Source organism: Lynx canadensis, chromosome A3 (genome assembly GCF_007474595.2).
Source record: "Lynx canadensis isolate LIC74 chromosome A3, mLynCan4.pri.v2, whole genome shotgun sequence".
NCBI lineage: Eukaryota > Metazoa > Chordata > Mammalia > Carnivora > Felidae > Lynx > Lynx canadensis.
In genome coordinates, this window is record NC_044305.1 from 45,207,126 (window position 1) to 45,233,997 (window position 26,872).

General features: G+C 39.9%; 1 protein-coding gene across 3 annotated transcripts in view; it reads right to left on the minus strand.

Moving 5' to 3' along the window:
* The window catches only part of RALGAPA2 (Ral GTPase activating protein catalytic subunit alpha 2), a 324,646-nt gene that overhangs the window by 207,815 nt on the left and 89,959 nt on the right, over positions 1–26,872 (minus strand). For all 3 annotated transcript variants that reach the window (XM_030310205.1, XM_030310203.1, XM_030310204.1), the window contains exons 11-15: positions 14,948–15,115; positions 13,740–13,877; positions 10,203–10,351; positions 6,042–6,153; positions 69–306 (exon numbers count right to left, since the gene is read on the minus strand). In XM_030310205.1, coding sequence (XP_030166065.1) covers positions 69–306; positions 6,042–6,153; positions 10,203–10,351; positions 13,740–13,877; positions 14,948–15,115 — 805 coding nt within the window. The remainder of the gene's footprint in view (positions 1–68; positions 307–6,041; positions 6,154–10,202; positions 10,352–13,739; positions 13,878–14,947; positions 15,116–26,872) is intronic.

A 26,872-nucleotide genomic window follows, 5' to 3' on the forward strand; every position in this document is an offset into this window, starting at 1 on the left:
TCCATGTACAAATACACACTCCTCCCCAGTCTCCGACATCGGGTGTTACCCTGTAAGAGTAGAAGTACCTTTGCCTCGCTGCTTCTTTTCCTTTTGTTCACTTAATTTGTCGAGAGGTAGGTTTGTCATCTCAACTCCATAAACAGTTCTCGCGAGCACTGCTGTCAACGAGTCCATGATGTTGGCCCACTCAGTTATGAGCTCCTCCCATTCCGTGAGGGAGGACAGCACGCCAAGAAAGTCATCCCAGAGCTCTCGAGAAATGTATACACAGAGGTTTGCTCGGATCCACGCCACCATGAGCGTCTGAAACCAACCAGCCAATTAGAGACTTTAATCGTCCTCATTTGGAAGAAGAATTTTTAACAAAATATTTTAAGTTACTATTACTAAAATGAGCTTTAAAACAATAAAAAGCACTTGATCCTGTTTTTCTTTTAGTTTCTCAGAATTCATTTGATCAACTGAAACCAGGATCTGAGCTCGTGAGGAATTAGTTACATTAAGAACAAAGCTCCTGACTGAAAATCCCTCTAGTGCCTGCGGCTGGTCCTGGCCATAATCGGGAAGAAGACAAAGCTCTCAGTACTACAACTATTCTGCTTCTTGGACAGCTCTCTCTCACTCTCTACAGTGGCTACTTCTAGCATCCTCTTCACAAAGCATCCTCTATGTAAACTTCCAGCTCCACCAACTCCTCCCTGCTTTCTAGCAGATGAACTCACTGCAGATTTAAGAGAAAATAAAACCCATTAAACAAGCCCACGAGCCCCATGTGTTTGCCCAGCTTCTCCTCCACCTCCAGGCTTTAAGTGAAGAGAGTCTCCTGCTCCTCTCTGCTTGTTCCCACCTCTGCTCTGAACCGCCTCCTTGCTCTTTGTGTTTCCATGAACGCTGCCTCTCCTTTTTCTCCAATCTATCCTACTAACCCAGCTTCTCCCCATCAGCATTCAAACATTCTCCAAGTCTACCTCATCTTAAAAACGAAAAATAAACAAAAAAGTTCCCTTGACCCCAGATTCCTCCCTCTAGCTAGAACATTTAAAGCCAAACTTCTTGGAAGAATGTCCCATACTCACTGCATGTATACCTCCTCATCTCCCTATTCCACCAACTGCTCTGGCTTTCTTCCTTCCTATGCCACCCCATCTCTGCTGGGGTTCTGGTCCCCATTCTTGTGGCTCTAGTTACCACCTGTAAAATTCCTCTGAATCTCCATGGTTAGCCCAGAACTCTTTGGTTTCCTGACCTTGTTGATCTGGGTACTAGACAGCTCTGCAGGCATGACAGTAAAAAGAATTCAGCACTTCCACTGAGATTCTTCCAGTTCCTTGACCTGGTCTCTCCTGCTCCTGGCCTTTGCATGTAGCTTTCCTTCCTCTCTTCCTTTCTTTTTTGGCTTTTTATCTCCCACTCATTCTTCAAGTCACAATGTGGACATTACTTCCTCCAAGGTGTCCCTGACTGCCACCCCACCCAGCCTCTAGTAAGTGGCATCCATTCCCACCATTGTCTGCATTCCCCTATTAGAGCACTTTCCTTGAGCGTCTACTCACTTCTCCATGTCCCTCCTCTAGCCTATGTCTGCAGCACTACAAGTGGTCACGTGGGCAACCCCACCAGACAAGTGTGCACATATTCTGGATATCTCCTCACCTTGAAATTGCCTAGTTCCCTCTCTCTGCCCAGATATTCCACACCCTTTAAAATTCACATCAAAATACATCTCCCTTGAAAGAAGTGCCAAGTCCATGTCAGGTGAGCCCCAAAGGCTTTCTTAATCTTACTACAGGGCATCTTTATACCCAAAGTTTGTGTGACTTCCCCAATCCATTGTCAGACCTTAATGTTCTTGTTAAGGTGCCAACCTGCAAATATTTCTGCCCACCCCGGATGCAGACAGACCCCTGCAGTTGATGGGGGCTGTCCTATGCATGGGATAGGGATAAGCTGGCTTTTTAATTAAACAGAAATTTTTCTTTAAAATACACATAAGAGGGGATATGTAAGTGGCTCAGTCGGCTAAGTCAGTCCAACTTTGGCTCAGGTCGTGATCTTGTGGTCCGTGGGTTCGAGCCCCGTACCAGGCTCTGTGCTGACAGCTCAAAGACTGGAGCCTGCTTCCGATGCTGTGTCTCCCTCTCTCTCTGCCCCTCCCCTGTTTGTGCTCTGACACTCTGTCTCTCTCTCTCTCAAAAATAAACATTAAGAAAAAAATTAAAAAAAAAATAAAATACACATAGGAAAACTCTGAGAACTAGAAAATAGTCTGTAATTATGCAGGCCTGTTTTGACCACTTGAAAAATCATACTTAAAGTGACTCCTTATGCAATGTACCTTTTCTCTGTGTTTCAATTCATGTTTACCATACTTTTTAAAGGGGCAAAAATGTGAAAGTTGAGCTAAAATCATTAAATACATTGAAAACAAGGTTTTAAATTTTATACTTTTATCATTCATTATTACTAATATTTTATTAAGTATTATTTATTATGATTATAATGCCATCTTCTGTTTATTCAATTTTACACTCCTTTTTTCAAAATGAGTTTGAGGGCATTACCATAAAGCGCATATACACAATAAAATTAATAAATAGTAGCTCAAAAAGATAATCTTAGCAGAGTAAGGGGAAAAAGGAGAAACTGGCAATGTTACCAGCACTCAGTCTCACGTCTGGTTACAGCACTAGCTTCAGATTAAAAGCAGAGTTTTTGTGTGGTAAAAGACGCCCGTATTGGGAATCTTGCATTGGCTTCACTTTATTGACTAATTATAAAACAAGCACAGAACAGTGACTTCCCACAGCTTATAAAATTCATCTTAGCAAATCTCACAAACATGTATACACAGACCTGGTGAATCGTCCCCATCGTAAGTATCTGCTGACAACACCTGAACCCAGAGCAAAACAGTAACATACAGTGTGTGGGTAAGGGGTGGCACCTGTGTGCACGAAGGCAGGATGCCCTCTGAATAAGTTACCCTTTTCGAAGAGGAGGAGGGAAAGGCAGAGCCCCAGACTCTGGGTTCTGTCACTAACTTGATTTGTGACCTGGGCTATTTACTTGGCTTTTCTGGAGTCATTTTCTTTCTCATAAAAAGCAAAAAGTCGAATAAGAGCATCTCCAAAGTTCTTCCAGTGCTGAAATTCATGTTTTATCAAACTATGTAAAAAAAAAATACATGTGTTCATAAGCCACTCCTTTTCTTACATACATTTCCTGGCCAGCCACTTGTTACATTTCTCTACTCACCACACTTGGGGGACTATGTGATTTTAAATACTATACTACTTCTAGTAGAAGGAGCATGGTCCAAGTTTCCTGATATACTTTGAGAACTTCAAGCATAAGGTCCTGTTTAGCACTGATAACAGGTTAAAACATCATTTCTGACAAACACCATTATTTGGTAAATATCTAAATAAAACTTAACTCATTTGAAGGAACTGTGCCAACCCAAGTTATCTACTGATAGAGAAAAAACTATATGTTAGAGAAAAAATTTGAAAAAGATAAAAGGATAATGGCAACTCAAAATTTCCTGTCCCCTTTAATACTTTCCTTATTCAAATTTTTAAAATCAAGCATCTGGCAATTGTAGACGTCTACATAAGTGAACAAATAATAATTTGATGGCACATTTAATTTTAGAATAGAATTAAGATGATGCCCACTTCATTGCCTGGTAGAGCTGTCCAGACCTTTCACATTTTTCTCCTCCCTTAGATCCCACAAAGGGCTTGGGAGGTCAACAGATGATCATAAATCCCAGATGAACCTGCTCTGATTCTTAGGACAACCCTGTCCTTTCCTGACTGTGACAGATTAGGGAAGAGACTCAGAAAGGCAAAGTGATTTGCTTAAGGCCACACAGCCAGGAAGTACCAGAGCTCGGTACTCCGTGTCTACCTCCAAAAAGCTCTTCTTCTCTCCACTATTTTATGGCTGCTTCTTAATTTAAACATTCTTCCTGATCCATGGCCAAAATAATAATGATGTCATCAAAATCAACAATCATGGACTTAAAACTAATTTTCAAGATCTGACAAGATCCTCCATTAATAAGGGGGATTTTTCTCCCAAATCAAAACTAATCGAACAAACAAAAAGTACAACTCCACGATAGATTCTTGCTTAATTCAGTGACAAGCTCTTGCTCCAATTCCAACACAACCAATAGATGCAGGGCCAGGCAACTGGTGAGGAATGAGGCCCAAGCACTCACTACCCTAAGCCTGGCTTCAGCCCACATCACTTGGCAGCTACAGTCCTATCAGGGCTGGGAGACCGAGAAGAAGGTGCCGACAGTGAAACTCTCCATGAGAGTTACAGCAAAGTGAGCAGAGTGTTTGTACATCCAGACAGGCAGCAAAGCAAATGGTCTGCACCACGCCTGAGGCAAGGTTGAATACACACAAAAGGATGGGTAGACCACTTCATATATCTAATAACTAAGCAAGGCAATCAGAATAAGAGTGATTATCCTATTCCGAAGGCAAGTGAGGACATGCCAATTATTTCTGCAGCCTCTCATGTATTTCTCATCAAGCCAAGATCATTCAATCCTATTAAACTACTAAAAATTAATATGAACAGTTGGGTTCTCCTGTGTTACAAGAGGAATACATAACTTTATTTAAAGAACTACTTTCTCTTTGTGCCACCTTCACCGCCATATCCTACTTTTTTCTAGATATGCTCTTTGTATACATCTCCAAATCCACCTTCGAGTCAACGGAGGAGGGAGGTTGACTTCTCCTCCCTGCAGCTATCACTTCCAGCTCATGATCCACAATGCTATCTCCTACCAAATTATTCAAAGCAGGCCCATCTATTGTATGAATGCCTTTATTTATATAGAACATCACAGTTTTCCAGTCTTTTCACACTGTTCTCTTTCAGAAATGCTTCATAAATTCTGAGCATCCCATAAATACTAGTGCTTTCTAAAGCAATGTTGCAATAGTCTACCACCCTCAGGACCTTTAAAACTTCCATTTCCTATGCAATTAGTTCATCATCTGCTTCTTTTCTTCCCCTGAGGGTGATGTCAGACTACTCGCATTCTTGACCCTTCTCACCCTGTGAGATGTAAGAAACACCCATCTCCTTGGCTCTCTGCTCCCACCTAAGGCCCTGTTCACCTCATTCAGAACTTCACTTCTGTAGTTCTCCTCTCTCTCCCTCCAAGGCTGTCCTCACTGGACCATGCCCACTGGCAAGCAAACAGACTTCAAAATCACACACCTTAAACCTTGTCCTCCATGTATGCTGCCCACTCAGCTGGCTCTCCTTTTCCTCCTCCCTTCCACCTCTGCAAAGTCCTGACTATACTTGCTACCTCTATTGCCCAGGTCCCATTTTCTCCTCCATCCACTCTAAGTGGGCCTCATTCCCCTAGAACATTTACAACCACCAACATCTTGTCAAAACCAATGGTGAACTGGTCGTTCTCCTCTTACTCAATACTTATCTCCAGGCATCCAGACACATACTCTGCTAGTTTCCCTCCCAGCTCCATGGCCACCCTTTCTCAGCATCTTCGGCTGCCTCCTCTCATCCACCAATCATGGAGATGGATGGCTCTTTCCTCTCTAGGACACCTATTCTCTCCATGGTGACCCTACCCAGTCCTGTGACTTTAAACACATAGCCCAACATACCAACAGCTCTCACAGTTTTATGTCTAGCCTGAACCACTCCCTGACCTTATCCCCATTCCCATGCTTCCATTTACCCTTTACTTCCTCAAATCTACCTGGCCCTCGACCAAGGACATCAGCTCTTGTTATCTTCCTAATTTCTACCAACCTCAACAAATCAAAAGAAGTAGATGGCAGACAGGTGGGAAGGCCTAAAAGAAACCTAGTTCTAATTGTAAAAAATAGATTACAACCTTCAAGACAAAGCTAAGAAGGAAAATTTCTAGAAGTTTAGTTTAATGTTACTCTTAAAATTTTCAATGATTAAAATTATTTTGCTGTAAAATATGATTCATTTCTTACATTTGCAGTGTTTTAATAAAGAAGACTTACCCTAAACAGTAACCCTGCCAAGCTCTGGGCAAACAAGTCCTTTATTTGTTTATCCTTTGGCTTCTGCATGACAGCTTCTGTTATCCTGAGTAGTATTTGCAACATCTGTTCCCTGGGCCACCCAAAATAAAAGCTCATATTATTAATCATGTCTCCAAAGCACTTTCATTTATAGGTACAAGAAATTCTCTTAAGAATTCAGCAACATCGGTAATCAGAGTAGAAGTATTAACAATCTGAATGCCAACTATATAACGAATACCATATTTTATCAAAATAAACCACCTTATGTTACAACAGTTCTAAAAATCCTGTGCCCACATTGATTGGCAGGATAAAACAGGTATCGTCCTAGCCTGATTTTATCCCCTTCAGACAGGAAGGCAAGACTGTCTCTCCAACTACACCAGTCTGTTAAAGGTGTTCAGTGAATAGCTATGCCCATGTGAACTTACGCAGCACCCTTAAGTTTTCCCATCCATTCTTTTACTTAACCTGTGAGGTGTCCATATCTATCTTTGTGGTAGGAAATAAAATGGACATTCTGGTCCTCATTCTGGGGAGATACGCAGTCAGTATCATACTATGACTAAACTCCAGAGGAACTCACAGGTAGGGGGGTTTGGAAAGGTCACTGTTGTTCACTATGAGGCATGGAGCTTTGTGCCTGGAAGATGCTAAGTCTGCAACACAGGGCATGAAGACACCAAATAACACCGCTAATTAGGGTAACAGCAATAAGTTCTTCAGAACAGCCAAAAGGTATTTTTTTTTTTCTCACAGCTAAGTTACACTCTTCATATTAGAGTGTTTGCTCACTTTTTCTTTTCTTCAATTCTCTACAAACCAAGAACACTGTATCTTTTGTATATAAGGGAGGTCCTTTTGTTCTGAGGGGAATCACCCCTTTTAACTTCTCCTTCGAGGTCTTATACACTAACTGCCTGTTCACCTTTATAACTTTCTCCTTGGTCTACATGCTCTTTAGTGATAAAATCAGGAACTGGACAAAGTAATCTAGTCTAGGTCAAATGAACGGATCTCCAAATCATAGTTACTTTATACTTTTCGCATACCCCACATATTGAGACAGTATTTTCCCTTAACATGACATTGAATCTCATTAAGCTTCTCATGGTACAATGACCTCTAAGGGTTTCCTGACTTATTTGTAGCTGACCATTTGGTTTTCATCCCAGGGTTATCCATTGGTATACATTCATAACTCTGCTCTAGTATTTGCCTCTGCTGCATGCTGTCTACGGGTTCTAGATGGAATAAGAAGAGCTGGCAAGCCATGGGAGATCTTGGGCACATGTGTGTGGAGTAGACAGCTTAGAGGAGAATGAGGGAAGAAATGGTGCAGAGCTGGGGGCAGCATGTCCCTCACCATATTCAGGGTACCCAGGCCCCTGTCACAGGCCCTGGTGTCACCACTGCCTGCTCACATTTATGCGATGCTTAAGACAACAAAAAACAATCCTTTCCACACGAATGGTTACATATCCATCCTATGAACATGAGGAGAACAAGAGACATAATTTTCAAATAAAACCTCAGTCATGGGAACTGCTATCAAAAAAATGCAAATCTGACCAAAGCAATGACTGACAAAGACACAGGGTTAATTTAATTTCTGAACCCATGAAAACCTAGCCATGAAATTCCCACACAGAGTCTTCTGGAAGAAAATGAGGGTGAAAAAATTGTCTCCAGTTTGGAAAAAACATTTCCTAACAGTTTTGACAGTTTTCAGTTTGGGTTTTTTTTTTTTTTTTTTTGTATTTTGTGAAACACTGACTTTTGGTCTCTCCTCCTCAAAGGAGAACTCCACGAGTGTAAAATTCCCTGGAAGCATGTGAAATCATGCGTGTGCGCTGTCCCTGCCCTGAAGAATAAATAGGGTTTCCTGCGCTCTTTAGGACTTACTTCGTCCCCATCTTCTCACACATGTGGTACTGTTACCCATTCACACAACGCTGCTCACTGTCACTTCCACTTCTTGGCACTTCCCTGGCTACAACCCTAGTCTAAGCTGCCAGCAGCTATGGCCACAAATTTTGTGCCCCACCGCATTCTCTTCTCCAGAGGAAGTCAGAGAAATCTTCTGGAAACATAAACTGGATTGTGTCATACCCTTATATACATAGAGGGGTAGCCAGGGTTCCTCCTGTGGTCTGCCAGGCCCCACAACCTGGCTGTGGCTGGCCCCCATCACAACCCCCCTCCCACTCTCCCTCTCCTTCTCTGTTCCACCACACTGGCCTACAAGACACCACACTTCAACCTGCTGTTCCTTCCTTAGGGAGCCCTTCCCTCAGAACTCCCAGTGGCTCATCCCTCCCTTCCCTCAGGGCACTGCTCATTAGGCCTTCCCAGGCACCTGGTGAAAAACACTCCCCTACCCTCCACTCCGTCCCCTTGGCCAGCTTCACTGTTCTTAGTGCTTAATACCACTGAAATTGCTTCTTTGTTCATTATGTCTCTCAGTCTGAGGACAGAAACCTCACAAGGGCAGGAACACTGTCTGTTCAGTTTGCCCTATGTCCTCACAGCAGAACCTTAGTAGTTATTTGCTGGATGAAAGAAGGGAGGAAGGGAATTCAGGCATTGTCTGGCACTAAAATACATAAGGAAATCTGCTGGGGAAACAGGTCACACTTCTTTTTATGTTCTACTGATTATTTTTTGGTATTTTCATCTATTTCTATAATTGTTTTTTTTTTAACACTTTAACCTGAAAATTCTGAATTATTAAGATCAGAGAATTGCTTAACTTTATCTCAGAATTTCCACCAAAAAAAAATTATCAAGACAATCAAAATACTACTGGTACTAAGATATACTGAACTCATCATTTTCAAAGAAAAAAAAGCCATCAAAAATACTATTGCTGTAACTGTGCTATGAGGAGCAGATGGTTCTGTTGACAGCATACCAGCATTTCTCATTACTCTCAATGTTACTGACACAGCATTTAACTTTGTTTAAGTCATACTGTTCATCACAGTAGTTTTTCCAGCTCTAACAACTGCTTCTTGAGGACACTGGAATTTATGCCTTGAAATAATCATTTTGATTCCCATGGTGTCTGTATTAGTGAACCTTCTGCATGATGGGATTTCTCTAGGCCCACCCTTCCCTCACTGAGAAAGAAAAGGACTGGACTCTGCAGCGCTAGAGACCCCTGTCAGCTCAGTCCTGTCTCATTTCTATGCTTTCCACCAACTGTACACAGACCTTTCCAAAGTACCCCTGGCACTGACTCAAGGCCACCCAGAAAAAGCATCAGACAGGCTTGGTCACAGGGCCCACTGAGGACTTCCATGAGGGAAGTGGGCACCAGTGCTGGTCTGCAGTGGCCTCCGTGGACTGAGCGCAGGAAGCCAAAGTCACTGACAGTGACACTGACCACAGCCAGGCTGCTCCTGGGCAGGGCTGGAGGGGAGGAACACACAAAGGACAGATCGGAGAGACATTTTACAACCAGAACTAAGAGACACGAAGAAAGGGGACTCTGAAACCCCCTCCTAAGCTGGGGTGATACATTCACTGTGGGACAAGGGCCTGGGAAAAACCTAAGGCACTGTTTTTAAAACAGGCAATGCTTTTAGGGACATTATAAACACAGACACCAACAAAAACAAAGGATGAAAATGAAAACACTTCACATAAGCACATTTCATGACGCCACTGTATTCTGACTGCATTATTTATTTACTCATTCTGACAAGCTGTCACTTAAAATAATTGTTTTTCCAAAGTGAGTTTAAAACTTCAAATTTGAAGCAATAAAAATAAGTTAACAACATTTCAGAGCAATTAACAACCTTTCCTAGGCTTACAAAAAATGTTTTTATAAAACACCAGTTATATTGTTTCTCCACAAAACAGTCTAATGACAGTTTAAAATGGAAAAATCTATTAAGTAATATGACTACTTTTAATTCAGGAATATTTTTAAAACCAATAATAGAAATAAATAAACTATCAAAGTACTGGATACTTACCTTCTTCATAATTCACAGAAACTGTAACCAAAGACTATCATCTTATTGTCAACTTTGTAAAGCCATTTAATAAATGGAGGTCTTAACATTTTAATTATTATTTTGAAAAACAAAACATCTGTTTTACAATATTAATTTGAAATAAACTTACCATGTCTTTTTATTCATTGTAAGCTCCATTATCATACGCCTAAAAATAATCAAAACAGCTTTACAGGCATCGACTTGTTCTTTCAAGAGCATGGGAACCTCAGCACATGGTTCCAGCAAAAAGACATTTGCAGCATTTGTCAAAAACACCTTGAAATCACAAATTTTACATTAGAAAGTGTAATTAAACATATGAATCTGAACAAATTTTTCTTAAAGATAATATTAATTTTCCTCTACCAATGAGTCACCTTTGAGTTATTTCAATTAAGGCAAGTGGTACCAACACATACTGAAGATTTTTTAAAATGCTCTCTTAGAATCACTTAAACAACTGAGACCCCTGAAAGACCTTTCCTTAGAAAAAAATTATTAATGCATATTAACATTGCAACTTTAGAAAACGTATGAATTGGAAAAGGTTTTGAAGGCTTCTTTTGACATTCCTTCATGGGAAAAGGGGGGAAAAGACAAGGTAGGCTCACTGCCTCTGGGTGAGACATTTGGAGGTGGGGGAGGGGGAGAGGAAGACGAGCAGTGGTTGGCCAGTGGCTGGAGAGAAAACATCTGATTGTTGTTGGACCTCCCAGAACATGAACTCTGCTGGCAGTAAGCATGGCCAGCAGCATCCAACAGAGGTGCAGACTTCCAGGGGCTCTAGGGAGCCAGGAAATGGCCAAAGCCACGTGATCGACACTGCATAGCTTCTCGGTGCATATGTTTTTAATATGAGAACTTAATAGGTAGTAAGATATAAAACCTAAGTGAATTCTCACAATAAAAACAGGCTTAAAAATTTAATCAGCCAACCACTCTATACTCTTCCTCAGACCTTTAGGATTCAAGTTCATTGTCCCCTTCTGTCAGTGGTATTTCAGTAGAAAACTGTGAGAAGCATGCATCTAGGCTGTTATGCAGTAAGTTACTGCTTGGGGCACTACAGGAAAATAACACTGTGTTACCGCTGACAAAGATGACACCAGTGACCCCTCAATGTAGGAGATTCTGAGTTGTCAGTCTGGTGATGACTGGATAGGTGGATGTGCACCATCTATCTAGATCCTATGCTTTTTAAGTCTCCTTTGTATTCAATAGTACAAACTCAAGGATCTACTTCTCTGGCTCACCTGTAGATGAAACTCATTAACACAACATCTCAAAATGGATGTACAAACTGACTAGAGAGATTAAAATAAACACACTCAAAAGTCAAGTGGGTGAACTAAAATGTTGAGAACCTATAAGATTATCTTATGCAAGATTAGAAAGGTGTTATGGCCCAGTTTTTTAGAAAGATACTAAATAAGCACTATAAAAGGTGATAATGGGGGGCGCCTGGGGTGGCGCAGTCGGTTAGGCGTCCGACTTCAGCCAGGTCACGATCTCGCGGTCCGTGAGTTCGAGCCCCGCGTCAGGCTCTGGGCTGATGGCTCGGAGCCTGGAGCCTGTTTCCGATTCTGTGTCTCCCTCTCTCTCTGCCCCTCCCCTGTTCATGCTCTGTCTCTCTCTGTCCCAAAAATAATAAAAAAAACGTTGAAAAAAAAATTAAAAAAAAAAAAAGTTGATAATGGATGATAACATCAATTGCAAATAATTTACTAGCCCTCAAGTGGGGAAAAGGAAAACAAAGAAGTCTCTGACCTAACCACTATAGTGGTTTTAGTGTAATTTTAGTGGCTGTCTTTTTGAAGTACAGCATAGATGATCCATTGCAAGACAGATCCTTTTAACTCAATGTATTTGGCTTCTCGATTGAATTTGAAACTTCACATATTCCCAAGTAAAAGTGAGGAGTCTTCATATGTTATACACTTCTTTCATTTTATTTTTTAAAAAAGATCAAAATGCCAGGTTCATGAATATTTCTTACTAACATGTTAGTATTGGTTAAGGTAAAAATAAAGAAGAAGGGACACCTGGGTGGCTCTGTTGGTTAAGCATCCAACTCTCGGTTTCAGCTCAGGTCATGATCTCACTTTTCATGAGATGGAGCCCTGTGTCGGACTCTTGCCAACAATGCGGAGCCTGCTTGGGTTCTCATTCTCCCTCTCTCTCTGCCCCTCCCTGCTCATGCTCTCTCTCAAAAATAAATATATAAACTTAAAAAAATAAAAAAAAATTAATATGTTCAAATTGTACTTGTAAACAGCAACTGCAGAAGAAGATGATCTTATCAAACCTGCCATTTGGCCGTTTTTTCCTAACAAAGCAAGTGAAGGAGCAAAAATGTTGGACACAAAGAGAACAAAAATAGCTACTATAAAAAAAAAAAAAACACACACAAAACCAAAAATAGCTACTATAATCCAAACTAAACATTTTAAAAATTGTTGTGCTATAATCAAGTGGAATTTTTGTTTCTTGGTTCAGCCAGGTAGATGTAACCTAGCCTTTCAAGAAAACAAATTAACACTCTTCTGAACCTAGGGAGACACTGGCAGTGGAATGGCTAATGACAGCAAATGGCAACCTACTTGGAGGACAAGGACTAACAAGGGGCACAGGGAAGGGACTCCTACACGTACTTCTCTGCTGGCAGAGGGGGGAAGGGGAGGGCGGGCACAGATTATACTACCGACTGGCACCAAAGCTCTTTGAAGCTACTCAAGTAAAATCATCTTGATTTTTTTTTTTTTTGGTTAATTTAAAATTATTTGCTGATTTTCATTGAAAAATGAGAAAATTCAATAGTTATAGTAAACTGCTAATGAATTTGAAGCAAAAAGGATATCATGATAAGAAATCCTATCAAGAGACAGATGACAGAAGCAGTGTCAGCAAAAACCCCGCAACACACAATCCATGCCCGTGCCATCACCAGACCTCATGCCTGGCCTCTGTGTGGGAAGCCTAACTGGACACAACTAGAAAGGTGAGTATGGGGAGGGGGGGGAGGATGAGGCACCAGGGAGCAGAGGAAACAGAGGCACTCTGTGTTTTCACTTATACTCCTAACAATCTTTACCCTAGATGGACCCAAAAGGTAATCTCCTCATCCCCATTTCTGAGATAAAATCCTGAGGTCTGGGGTAAGACTAAGTGATCAGCCAAAGTTTCTCTTTCCAATGTTCCCAAATGGCATTGGTTCTATTGGTTCTATTGGTTATATATTCATTCAGGTAAATATCTAAAAACTGGAGCATTTTTTAAAATCATTCTTCATAAACAGGCAATTTTTAAGAAGAATATTCCTTTTAAGATTATATAATCATCATGATTATCTTTCAAATTAGAGTCCAGGTCACTGACTAACTACCCATATGTGTTCAGAAAATATTTTTTTCAGATTGAGATCTCAGCCATTTCACTCCATAACAATCCCTCTGAAGAAACCGCAACCCACTCGTAGGTCTCCTTTGACTAGAGAAAGATCTGTACAAACTGAAGGTAAGAAATCAGGAAGAAAACTCAGAGAACTTGAGAGCGGTTTACTGACAGATGGCTAAATATATCACCATACTTTATATGTCACTATCGCAATAAACAAATGTTCAGTGGACTCCAACTGGGGGCCTTTACGTCTCCTGCAGATGCATACCTGCAGCATAGCCTGGGCCCCGGCTTTCACGTTCTTATCTTCCTCTTCTGTCACACAGCCTCTGCTCACTGCACTCGAGAAGGAGTATGTGCGTCCCCAACTGGAAGAGCGCTTATGACGGGAACTTTCCGACAAGGTCTTCAGAAGATAAAAATCAGTTAACAGAGGGGGAAGAAGTACATGTTCGCATATTTAATTCCTTACACTCACCAAAATTCATGAGAATGTAGGTTTTAGTAGGGCAAGATTTTTTCCATTTTGTTCACCACCTCCAGTACCTAACTAAAACAGTGCCCTAGCATTTAGTAGATGCTGAATAATAAAGGTCCAGACTGAATGAGCCTGTAACACAGACCTTTAAAATGTGTGATAAATTCCATTTGCCTATCTATTTGTTTTGGCCTCATGACTAGTTATTAAAATGATTTCACCAATATTGAAAAATTAAAACTATGGAATTAATATAGATATTTAAAAGTGATATGCCTTTGGCCACAAATATTTTTAAATGTTTGTTGTTAACTGCTACAACACCCACTTTTAGAAATAATTTATCAGACTAGATTTCAAAATAGCATGCCAGATATATAAATATGGTATTAAGTTTCTTTTGTGTCTCAGGAAGAGGTCCCACTGTTTCATTTTAGATTTCTCCAGCTACTAGCGTTACCTAACCAGGACTAAAAGTTCCATTCACACAGCACCCACTCTCAAGACAGCAGCCAGCCCTGTAGTGAGACTTATTTATGGAGGAGACAACACTCATTATTGGGTTAGTCCTTTTAAGTGTGTTAACATCCTAACTGCTGTAGAACAGTCCACTGCACGAGAAAGGCTGCCCAATCATTCTAAATTGAGTTTCTCAAATGCTATTTATTTAAACACGTCAATACTTGGCAGTGACATTTTCAGTCTCATACAGAAACCTGTACAATACGATGGTTTATAAAACAGCTCCGAGCAATACCGAATAACGAAGCTGAGATATACACATGGACTTAGTGTGAGGGTTAGGAGATGACCTTGAACAGAGCACAGCAGCAGCCTCACTGAAACGGGTCCTCAGGGAACTCGGCAACTGGAGAGCATCAGCTATGACAAAAGAGATCCACCTGCCTGTGTCCTACTGACTGGCCCCTTGGCTGACCAGGTATACTTTGCTATAATATGCGTATTCCCAGCTGAAATAACTGGTGATAACATATTACCTCTTTGCTGTCAGTCTCTAAAAATCCTAGTTTCTCAGCATCTTCTTGGGCAACGTCTTTTTTATCTGGTTCTTCCATGAACACAGGTTTGTCCTGGAGTATCCACTTTCGGTACACTTGAACTACCTTCCTTGTTACAGCTATGTCACAGGAAGGCAACAAGAATGCCTAAAAGGAAAAAAAGAAGACTCTCTTTAACTCCACACCATTCAGATCACTATAGAGCCACATAATAGACACTTCCAGTCAGCACCAATTTCAGATTTTCCTCTGAAAGTTACGGGGCCAGGTATTTTTGTGCACACCAAACTTGTCTGAGGAAAAAAAGCATTTCCATAATTGGGCCAGAAAAAACATGATGCAACTTAAAATTAACTTCTGTATTCTGAATAAGTTTTTCACAAAATAACGACCATGCATACGTACACAGATATGCTATTTGGCTATATAAACACTATACAACTGGGAACCTTTCCCAATGAATCAAAACCGATTATAAGACAGCCATCATACTACTGCAGCCAGCTGCAGCCAAGTGTCACCCCTCTTCCAGCTCCATCTTCAGGGATGTTGTGCTGGTGACAAAGGGAATATTTACAACACAGAAGTTGGCAAATGCTGCCAATTTAGAGCTTTTCTTTTTCTTTTTTTGTCTTTTCCCTTTCCTTGACTTGCCCTTCCTTCTTTCTTTTCTTCCTCTCTCCCTCCCACCCTACCTTCCTTTATTAAGAGCCAATTGTTCAACTGAGTATAGACACCAACGTTAACAAGAGCCCCTTGTGCACACTTATGTGGACTTTGTAACATTACCAAATCTCCATATACATATGCACTAAGAATTTTGCTTTAATATAAGATTCCAAAATACAAACAAAAGCTAAAGGGAAAATGTATTTCCTTTTGAGTATCTGCTCTAAGTAATATTTCTGTCTGATGGGTGAACACAAAGGAAAAGTATTCAATACTACAACAAATACTTTCATTCCATAGATGAGGCATTAAGAACACCTGAGATATTTTCCCAGGGTTACAAGTTAGCTAGCAATGATTCTAGGTTTTGATATCAAGGTTCAGAGATTAATACTGTCCTTAATGTTCACGAAACAGGATGCAGTACAGTTCAGATTACAGTGTAACAAAGTTTATGCAATATACAAATTTCCATAGAAATTTGTGGTTATGTCACATCAAATTCCAGAATAAAGGAATCTGTGTTACAAGACTGCAACATATCAATGTAACAAATATTCTGACTTGTATCTCAAGAAGATCAACAAAGACAGGGTGCTGGGTGGCTCAATTGGTTGAGCATCTGACTTTGGCTCAGGTCATGATCTCACGGTCTGTGAGTTCCAGCCCTGCATCAGGCTCTATGCTGACAGCTCAGAGCCTGGAGCGTGCTACGGATTCTGTGTCTCCCTCTCTCTCTGCCCCCGCCCCCAATCTCTGTCTGTCTCTCTCTCTCTCAAGAATAAATAAACATTAGTTTTTTTTTTCTAAAAAAGAAGATCGGCAAAGACAAAGAAGAGTATCACAAGGTACAATGGTGTCTGACTCCAATTTTGTTCCAAAATTTTATTACAAATATTTCACACATACAAAAATGTTGAAATAGTTTTACAGTGAATACCCATATACTACCTCCTAGATTCTACCATTAGCATTTGCTAGATTTGTTTACCACACATCTAACTACCCTTATCTTTCCTTCTTTCAATACATTTTATTTTTGATGAATTTCAAAGAAATCTGCAGACATCAGTTCATTCCACCCCTAAACATTTCAACATGCGTATCACTGACTAGAGTTCAAAATTTGTTATGGGGCCTTGGTTAAGATGGCGGTAGCAGAAGGGGGACCTATGCTTGCTTCATTCCCTCAAACACAGCTAGATAAATATCAAATCATTCTGAACACCCAAGAAATCAACCTGAATGTTGAGAGAACAGAGGGAGCAAAGAAAAACACATCATGGAAAATAGGAGCTTCAGCAACTTAATTCCAGGGAAAAAAGAATCATGGTGCTGCAGAGGGGAGGGAAACTTGATCTATGAAAGGAGGAAAAAGAGATAGAGAGAAAGCAGCGTCCAAGGAGAGTGTACAAGAGAAACACTTCCCCAACACCATTGACTAAGAAAACCAGAGCAGCTGATTATTAGTGGCAAGTTTTTACATACAGCAGGGCTCTAAGTCTGAAGTTTTAGAAGTCTGCACCACTGCTGGGCAGAGCCTGTCAGGCATAGCGATGCTCTGTGGGAAAGGAGGGCAGAGACCTGGGAGCAAACTGTGTGCTTTGAGGATCTCCTGGGTCACACTGGGGAGAGACAGTTTCCCTTACTGGAGTGCATTTGGGAGAGGCAGCAAGACTCTCAAGGGACAAAAGAGCTGGCAGGCACCAATGTGCTGCCCCGTTCATTGGCATAGGAACAGAGACACCAGCCAAGGACAGCAAACCCTGATGCCAGCTTTGAGCCACCACATGATTGTGCAACTGCTTTTCTGGGATTAATCAGCACTAGTCACAGTGTGGTGAGATGCTCCCCCAAAGGATAAGCATAGGTCTGTGCCATGCCATGTACCTAAAATTTGGAGTTTTGAAACCTAGTCAGGTGCCTGAGATAAAACACAGGGGTACTGTGCTGCCTGGCCAGCACACAGCTCAGACACAGACGGGGTGAAGGCACAATCTAATGGAAGCCAAGGACACAATACAGGTGATGGTTTGCTCTTCAATGAGGGCTTCCTGAACAGCGGCAGGTGCAAACTACCTGCTCGGGAACATAGAGTGGGATGACACCATTTTCATCTCCTGCCCACCAGCACTGACCAACCTCAGTAAACAACACAGCGCCTCCCATGGAGGCTGGAGCCACTTACACCAAGCTTCACCCCACTGTGCCCTGCAGGTGCATCTTTACTAGGGCAAGTTAGCCTGACAACCAGTGCAGCAGGCGCCTCCCCCAGAAGAACAGCAAAATCCCTTGCATGCATGAAGTCTACTGACCATAGAGTGCTCCAGGATCAGGCTTATTTAAACAAGCAAACCAAAGCACACCTACTTAAAACATCATAACTAAATAGGGTCCAATAACTTCACACTTCAGGTAAGGAGGAAAATTCTGCAAAGGACTGACCTGAGGGAAAGAGCAGACAAACACAATAGAGTACACACTGTGAAACACTTCCTGAAATGCCAGGCCCTGGAAAGTATAGAACCCCTTCTTAATTATAGCCATTACTCTCAAGTAGCAGGAATATAACAGGCTTTCCTAATACATAAAAGAACAGTGACTTAGACAAATGACATGAACAGAGGCAATCACCCAAAGGAAGAACAAGAGGTCATGGCCAGGGATTTAATCAAAGCAGATATAAGTAATATGTCTGAATCAGATTTTAAAACAATTATAAGGATACTAGGTGGGCTTGAGAAAAGCACAGCAGACACTAGAGAATCCCTTATTGCAGAGATAAAACAACTAAAAGCTAGTCAGGCTGAAGTAAAATGGTATAAGTGAGATGCAAAACCAACTGGATGAAATGACAAGATGGACAAAACAGAGGAACAAATCAGTGATTGAGAAGATAAAATTATGAAAATAATAAAGCTGAAAATAAGAGGAAAAGAAAAGTAGTGGATCCACAAATGTAGATTTAGGGAACTCAGCAACTCCATAAAGCATATCAACATTCATATCGTAGGAGTCCAGAAGAAGAAGAGAGGGAAAAGGGGCAGAAGGTTATTTGAGCAAATTATAGCTGAAAACTTCCCTAATCTGGGGAAGGAAACAGATACTGAAATCCACGAGGCACAAAGAACTCCCACCAAAATCAACAAAAGCTGGCCAACACCAAGACGTATCGCAGTAAAATTTACAAAATACACAGACGAGGAAAGAATCCTGAAAATCAGCAAGGGAAAAAAGTCTTTAACCTACAAGGGAAGAAAAACCAGGTTCAAGCAGATCTCTCACAGAAACTTGGCAGGCCAGAAGGGAGTGGCACGATATATTGAATATGTTGAACAGGAAAGATATACAGCCAAGAATACTTTAGCCAGCAAAGCTGTCATTCAGAATAGAAGGAGAGATAAAGAGTTTCCCAGCCAAACAAACAATAAAGGAGTTTGTGACCACTAAACCAGCCTTACAAGAAATATAAAGGGTACTCTTTGAGTGAGAAAGAAAGGCCAAAAGCAACCAAGTCTTGAAAGGAACAGAGAACATCACCATACACACCCAACTTTACACATAAAACAATGGCACCAAATTCATATCTGTCAATAATCACTTTACAGGTAAATGGAATAAATGCTCCAATTAAAGATATAGGATATCAGAATGGACAAAAAACAAGATCTATATGCTGCCTATAAGAGACTCATTTTAGACCTAAAGACACCTGCAGATTGAAAGTGGGAATGGAAAACCATCTATTATGCTAAAGGGCATCAAAAGAAAGCCAGCAGAGCCATACTCATATCAGAAAAACTAGATTTTATAATATTTATTTTTCAAAGACAAAGAGAGACAGAGCACAAAGCAGGGGCGGGGGGGGGGGGTGGACAGAGACAGAATGAGACACAGAATCCGAAGCAGGCTCCAGACTCTGAGCTGTCAGCACAGAGCCGGACGTGGGGCTGGAACTCACAAACCATGAGATCATGACCTGAGCCAAAGTTGGACAGCTTAACCAACTGAGCCACCCAGGTGCCTCCAGAAAAACTAGATTTAAACCAAAGGCTGTAACAAGAGTTGAAGAAGGGCACTATATCATAATTATGGCGTCTACTCAACGAGAATATCTAACAATTGTAAATCTCAGTCCCCAACTTGGAAGTGCCCAAATACATATCAATTAATAACAAACATAAATAAACTCATTGATAATAATATAATAAAAGTAGGGGACTTTAACATCCTACTTAGAGCAATGGACAGGTCATCTAAGCAGAAAACCAACAAGGAAATAATAGCTTTGAATGACACATTGGACCAGATGGACTTAACAGATATATACAGACATTTTCATGCTAAAGCAGCAGAATACAGATTTTTTTTAAGTTCATATGGAACATTCTCCAGAATAGATCACATACTGGGTCACATACCAGCCCTCAACAAGTACAAAAAGATTGAGATCACACCATGCTTATTTTCAGATCACAACACTATGAAACTTGAAGTCAACCACAGAAAAAATGTGAAAAGAATACAAACACATGGAGGTTAAAGAACATCCTACTAAAGAATGACAGGTTAACCAGGACATTAAAGAAGAAATTTTAAAAAACACATGGTAGCTATGAAAATGAAAACCCAACAGTCCAAAACCTTTGGGATGCAGCAAAGGCAGTCCTAAGAGGGAAGTCTATTGTAATACAGGCCTACCTCAAGAAGCAAGAAAAGTCTCAAATATACAACCTAACCTTACATCTAAATAGCTAGAAAAAAGAACAGAAAATAAAACCTAAAGCCAGTGGAAGAAGGGAAATAATAAGATTAAAGTAGAAATAAACAATGTCTACTGTCACCATTATTATTTAACATAGTACTGGAAGTCCTAGGCTCAGCAACCAGACAACACAAAGAAATAAAAGGCATCCAAATTGGCAAGGAGAAGTCAACTTTCACTATTAACACATGACATGATACTCTATGTAGAAAATCCGAAAGACTCCACCAAAAAATTGCTAGAACTTATACATGAATTCTGCAAAGTCACAGGATATTAAATCAGTGTACAGAAATCTGTTGCATTTCTATATGCCAATAATGAAGCAGCAAAAAGAGAAATCAAGGAATCAATCCCATTTACAATTGCACCAAAAACAACAAGATGATCAGAGTAAACCTAACCAAAGAGGTAAAAGATCTGTACTCTGAAAACTATAGAACACTTACGAAGGAAATTGAAGAGGACACGAAGAATGGAAAAGTATTCCATGCTCATGACTTGAAGAACAAATACCGTTCAAATAGAACTATCCAACGCAATCTACACAGTTAATGCAATCCCTATAAAACACCACTGGCATTTTCAGAGCTAAAAAAAAAACAATCCTAAAATTGTATGGAGCCACAAAAGATCCCAAATAGTCAAAACAACCTTGAAAAAGAAAAGCGAAGCTGGAGGTACCACACTTCCAGACTTTAAGCTATATTAAAAAGCTGTAGTCATCAAGACAGTTTGGTACTGGGCACAAAAACAGACACAAAGATCGATGGAACAGAATAGAAACTCAGAAATAGACCCACAACCATATGGCCAACTAATCTTCAACAAAGCAGGAAATGAATATCCAATGGAAAAAAGACAGTCTCTTCAACAATGGTGTTGGGAAAACTGGACATTTTTCCAAAGAAGACATAAAGATGGCTATCAGACACATGAAAAGATGTTCAACATCACTCATCATCAGGGAAATACCAATCAAAACCATGATGAGATACCAACTCACACCTGTCAGAATGGCTATAATTAACAACACAGGAAAACGACAGATGTTACACTGTTGGTGGGAATGCAAACTGGTGCAGCCATTCGGGAAAACAGAATGGGGGTTCCTCAAAAAGTTAAAAACAGAACTACCTTATGACCCAGAACTGCACTACTAGGTGTTTACCTAAAATATACAAAAATACAGATTTGAAGGGGCACATGCACCCTGATGTTTATAGAAGCATTATCAACAATAGCCAAACTATGGAAAGAGCCCAAAAGTACATCAACTAATGAATGTGGTATATATACATAAAGAAGATATGGTACATATGTGTGTGTGTATATATACATACACACATACGTATGTACCTACACACACATACTGGAATATTATTCAGCCATCAAAAAGAATGAAATCTTGCCATTAGTATCGATGTGGATGGAGCTAGAGTGTATTAGACTAAGCAAAATGAATCAGTCCAAGAAAGACAAATACTATATGATTTCACTTATATGTGGAATTAAGAAACAAAACAGATGAACATAGAGGAAGGAAAAAAGAGAAAGAGAGGGAAGCACACCATAAGAGACTCTTAACTAGAGAGAACAAACTGAAGGTTGAGCTGGGCTAAATGGGTTATGGGTATTAAGGAGGAACTTGTGATTAGCACTGGGTGTTACACGTAAGTGATGAATCACTAAATTCTATGCCCTGAAACCAATTTTACCATATATGTTAACTAACTGAATTTAAGCAAAAACTTGAAAAGAAAAAATTTTGTTTATGGGTACTTTAAAATTTATAAATAACAAAAAGCACGAATCTTAAGTGGACCACGTGATGAGTTTTGACAAATGTAGACAACTACATAACCCAAATCCAAAATCAAGGTATACTATGTTACTCTCTTCCCAAGAAGCAAACAGAAATTTTCTTTGGTGAAAAATAAAATCAGGGGTGCCTGAGTGGCTCAGTCAGTTGACTGTGACTCTTGATTTCAGTTCAGGTTATGATCCCAGGGGCCATGGGATCAAGCCCCACATTGGGCTCTGTGTTAAGCACAGAGCCTGCTTAAGATTCTCTCTCTCCCTCTTTCTGGCCCCTGTCCCCCACTCATGCTCTCTCTCTCTCTCTTTCTCAAATAAAAACATTAAAAAAAGAAAGTAAAATCATAGTAAACCCAAATTATTTGTGCAGTATGGTTAATATGATATGTAGCTTATTAATTAAAAAATCCAAAATATGAGAAAAGAAGCCTATATTAACAAAACCACAATAAAAAAACAAACAATACTTCACCTGTTGGGATGAGCACTGGGTGTTGTATGGAAACCAATTTGACAATAAATTATATTTAATATAAAGAAAATAATAAACACATAGGAGATCAGGATAAAGAAAGTTTCAAAAAGAAGTGTAAATGTAATTGAAAAACAAAATAACCAAAATTTAAACTCAGTCTATATGGGTTGACAACAGAATGGACATGGCTGAAAACTGGATAAAAAATCAGAAGGAACCAAAATGAAACACAGCGAGACAAAAGATGGCTAACTCAGAAGGCAAGGGAAGAGAGAGAACACAATGAAAAAGTATCCTATGCATGGCTGCTGATGCAGAAGGAAAGACTGGCAAAAGGGGGCAGAAATAATATTGAGGAAAGAATGGCTGAGAATTTTACTGAAATTGGTAAGAGATATCCACAGATTCAAGAGTCAAAAAAAAAAAAAAAAAAAACCCAAAAACAAAAGCATGGTAACACAGAGCATATTACAGTAAAACAGCTGAAAATCAAGAACAATCAGAAAATCTTAAAAGCTGCCAGAGGAAAAAATGAACATCTCCTTTAAAGGAGCAACCACATGACCTAGCATGGCTTTTCAAAAGAAACAATGGAACAAATATCCAACGGCAGAGAGGAAATAGCTGCCAACGTAGAATTCAGTATCCAGAAAACATGTACTTCTAAAATGAAAGCAAAACAAATTTTCAGATAAGAAAATGAGAAAAACTTTTACCAGGAGATCTAACTTAAAAGTTATTATTCTTTAAACTTTTTTTAATGTTTATTTATTTTTGAGAAGAGAGAGAGCAGGGGAGGGGCAGACAGAGAGGGAGACACAGAATCTGAGGCAGGCTTCAGGCTCTGACCTGTCAGCATAGAGCCTGATGTGGGGCTTGAACTCATGAGACATGAGATCATGACCTAAGCTGAAGTTGGACGCTTAACCAACTGAGCTACCCAGGCACTCCTTAAAAGTTATTCTTTAGGCAGAAAGAAAATAATCTTGGGCCAGAAATTAGTAAAGAGATAAAATGTAAAAGGGTAATTATTGGATGAATCTAAATGAATGCAATGTACATATTAGTATATGGACAAAAAGAATAAAAAACTGGGCAAAATAATAATAGGGTAAACAACTGATACACTTAAACCCTCTATATACCTTTGTTTTCCACTCCCAGTATGGTATCCAATAAAGTACAAAATATTTAACATTTTGTTGTAAGCTAGGCTCTGTGTTAGATGGCTTTGCCCAACTGTAGGCTAAGGTAAGTATTCTGAGCATGTTTAAGGTAGGCAAGACTAAGCTATGATGTTTGGTAGGTTAGGAGTATTAAATGCATTTGTGACTTAAGATATTTTCAGCTTATGATGGACTTATCAGGACATAATTGCATCATGAGTTGAAGCAGATCTGTACATAGCAGGGCATATGAACTGGAAAGGAGTAAATGGAACTAGAGTACATACTTATGGGGTAAAAGTTGAAACTACCTTAAATTAGGGATGTGAACAATTAAAATATTACAAATGAGTATAAAAATACCAACAAGAGTAGAAAAATGGGATGCTAAACAACCAGCCTGAGAGACTTCAAAACAACTAGAAAGCAGAAAGTAAAACAGTAAACTTAAACACAATTACAACAGTGTTTATGTCAAATATAAAGGGAATAATGCTCCAATTAAAGACGGAAAGTGGGCCACCTGGGTGGCTCAGTTGGTTAAGCATCTGACTTCGACTCAGATCATGATCTCACAGTCCATGAATTCGAGACCCATGTTGGGCTCTATGCTGACAGCTCAGAGCATGAAGCCTGCCTCAGATTCTGTGTTTCCTCTCTGTCTGCCCTTCCCCTCTCACTCACTCTCTCTCTCAAAAATAAACATTAAGAAAAAATCTTAAAGACAGAATGATACAGTTGGATTTTAAAAGCTATTAAAATGACTATACACCATTTATAAGAGGACATCCAAAACATATGGATCTGGGGTAGCTGAAAGTACAAAGTCGAAAGATATACATGCTACACTAACCAAAAGCAAACTGGCAGAGCTTTATTCAGAATAGGCAGGGCGCCTGGGTGGCTCAGTTGGTTGAGCGTCCGACTTCAGCTCAGGTCATGATCTTACCGCTCGTGAGTTCGAATCCCGCGTCAGGCTCTGTGCTGAGAGCTCAGAGCCTGGAGCCTGCTTCAGATTCTGTGTATGTCTCTCTCTCTGCCCCTACCCTGCTCACACTCTGTATCTCTATCTCTCAAAAATAAATAAACATTAAAAAATTAAAAAAAAAAAGAATAGGCAAGATTGGGGCACTGGGGTGGCTCAGTTGGTTAAGTGTCTGACTTCAGCTCAGGTCATGATCTCTCAGCTCGTGGGTTTGAGCCCCACATCAGGCTCTATGCTGATGGCTCGGAGCCTGGAGCCTGCTTCAGATTCTATGTCTCCCTTTCTCTCTGCCCCTCCCCTGCTTGTGCTCTCTTTCTCTCAAAACAGATAAACATAAAAAAATTAAAAAAAAAAAAAAAAAGAATAGGCGAGATTGACTCTGAGGAAAAAGAAAGCATTATTAGAAATCAAGAGAAAAAATTCTTATAGATGAAAGATTCAATTCAAAGGAATATACAACATTTGTACTGAGACTAATAATTTTGCCTCAAATATACATACATAGCTAATACTGACCGACTTTGAAGAAGAAAATAGACCAATCCACAGTCAGAATAGGATATTCTCAGTAACTTGCAGAACACTAGACAAAAAAAATAATGACAGAGGAGAGTGGAATACATGCTTCCTAAGTTCTTGCTGTATTCTCCATGTTTCAACCTCTCATATTTTTCATCTTTATCTCTCTGAGGAACATTCAGGATTATTTCTTCAGATCTGTCATCCCATTTATTCTGTCCTAAACTGTACCTAGTCAACTATTAAGCTTACCCCAATTTGAGGTTCTCCTTTGCTATTTCAATTATTACATTTTTTTTCATTTTTAGAATTCTATCTTCTTATTCATATCTGCTTAGTCATCTGTTACAATTTCTTATTCCCCAGAAATATCTTCAAGCTTGTCTTTTATTACTTTAAGCATGTTGAAGGTATTCATACTGGAAGTTCTAGAAAAGTTTTTACTTGCACGTTCCTAACTGGAAGAAAGAGCTACCTGAAATTATTATACCTAGCTAAACTGCTGTTCATGAGGAAAGACAAAAGGAAAACATTCCTCATCATAAAGGGACTCAGAGAATAGAGCCTCAAAATACCTTGAAAACACCCACTCAGTGACAAAGAAGACGATCTAAGAAGTCAATCAAAGCAAGTATTTTAAGACTGAGGACACAAGGAGGAAAGAGTCTATCTAAATTCAGAATTAAGACTAAACAACTCTGCACATTAGGATTCCCACACCGACTACAAATAATGGTACATTTATGCTATAAATTTATAATATAATAAAATAAGTAGATGGGGAGAGGAGGCTGAAGAAACTACAAGGCTGATAAGTTCTTCATATTTCTTAAGAAATCTACCATGGTGTAAATCTAAAATTACACCATGGGGCTAAAAAAAGTGATTCCAACACCTTAAAGTGATTATAATGTTTTCATTACAGACAAACCTTTTAGTAATTAATATTTTTCATAAAAGAATGTTTCTTTGAATTTCAGCAATTCTTTGTTTCACTTTCTTTTCTTCTGTTAAATTCAAATAAAATTCAGAGCTCTTCATTAAAAATGCATTAAGAATCATTAAGAAATAAAGATGCCATGGTCATGAGTTCTCTGTCAGTCCCTCACCCCACCCCAGCATTTCTACATACGCTCTCCTGCATCTGCTTTCACCTCAGTCAGCCTCTGTCTGGTTTTACCTTATCTGTCTCTGTCCATGGTTGGCTGCCTTCCTGTCCACCTACACCTGCCTGCCAAATTCTCTGTCTGCCTATCTGTCTGTACCTATGAACCTGTCCCTCTACACCTCCCTGCTCACCTCCATCTCTAGCTGGCCTGTCTACATCCATCTGTCTGCTCTTCTATGCCTGCCTGTCAGTTTGATTATATCTATCAGCTCATCTGTAAGCTCTTCTGTGTGCCAGGCTGCTCTCTGTCTGTTTGTATCCTGCCTTACCCACCTCCTCTCTGCCAATCTCTTATCTGTTTATCTACCTAGCCAGGCCAGTAGCCAAATATAAACATAT